Source organism: Echinops telfairi, unplaced genomic scaffold (assembly GCF_000313985.2).
Source record: "Echinops telfairi isolate 266 unplaced genomic scaffold, ASM31398v2 ScPeMD7_7412;HRSCAF=8450, whole genome shotgun sequence".
NCBI lineage: Eukaryota > Metazoa > Chordata > Mammalia > Afrosoricida > Tenrecidae > Echinops > Echinops telfairi.
Window position 1 is genome coordinate 11,621,920 of NW_022111312.1, and position 238 is coordinate 11,622,157.

General features: G+C 41.6%; 1 protein-coding gene across 3 annotated transcripts in view; it reads left to right on the plus strand.

Annotated features, from left to right (window-relative positions):
• The window catches only part of VPS29 (VPS29 retromer complex component), a 9,096-nt gene that overhangs the window by 8,021 nt on the left and 837 nt on the right, over positions 1-238 (plus strand). For all 3 annotated transcript variants that reach the window (XM_045296780.1, XM_045296779.1, XM_030887465.2), the window contains one exon: positions 3-238. In XM_045296780.1, coding sequence (XP_045152715.1) covers positions 3-238 — 236 coding nt within the window. The remainder of the gene's footprint in view (positions 1-2) is intronic.

Sequence of the window (238 nt, forward strand, 5' to 3'; positions counted from 1 at the left end):
AGAACCTGAATTATCCAGAACAGAAAGTCGTGACTGTTGGACAGTTCAAAATTGGTTTGATCCATGGACATCAAGTTATTCCATGGGGTGACATGGCCAGTTTAGCCTTGCTGCAGAGGCAGTTTGATGTGGACATTCTTATCTCGGGACATACCCACAAATTTGAAGCTTTTGAACATGAAAATAAATTCTACATTAACCCAGGTTCTGCCACTGGAGCATATAATGCCTTGGAAAC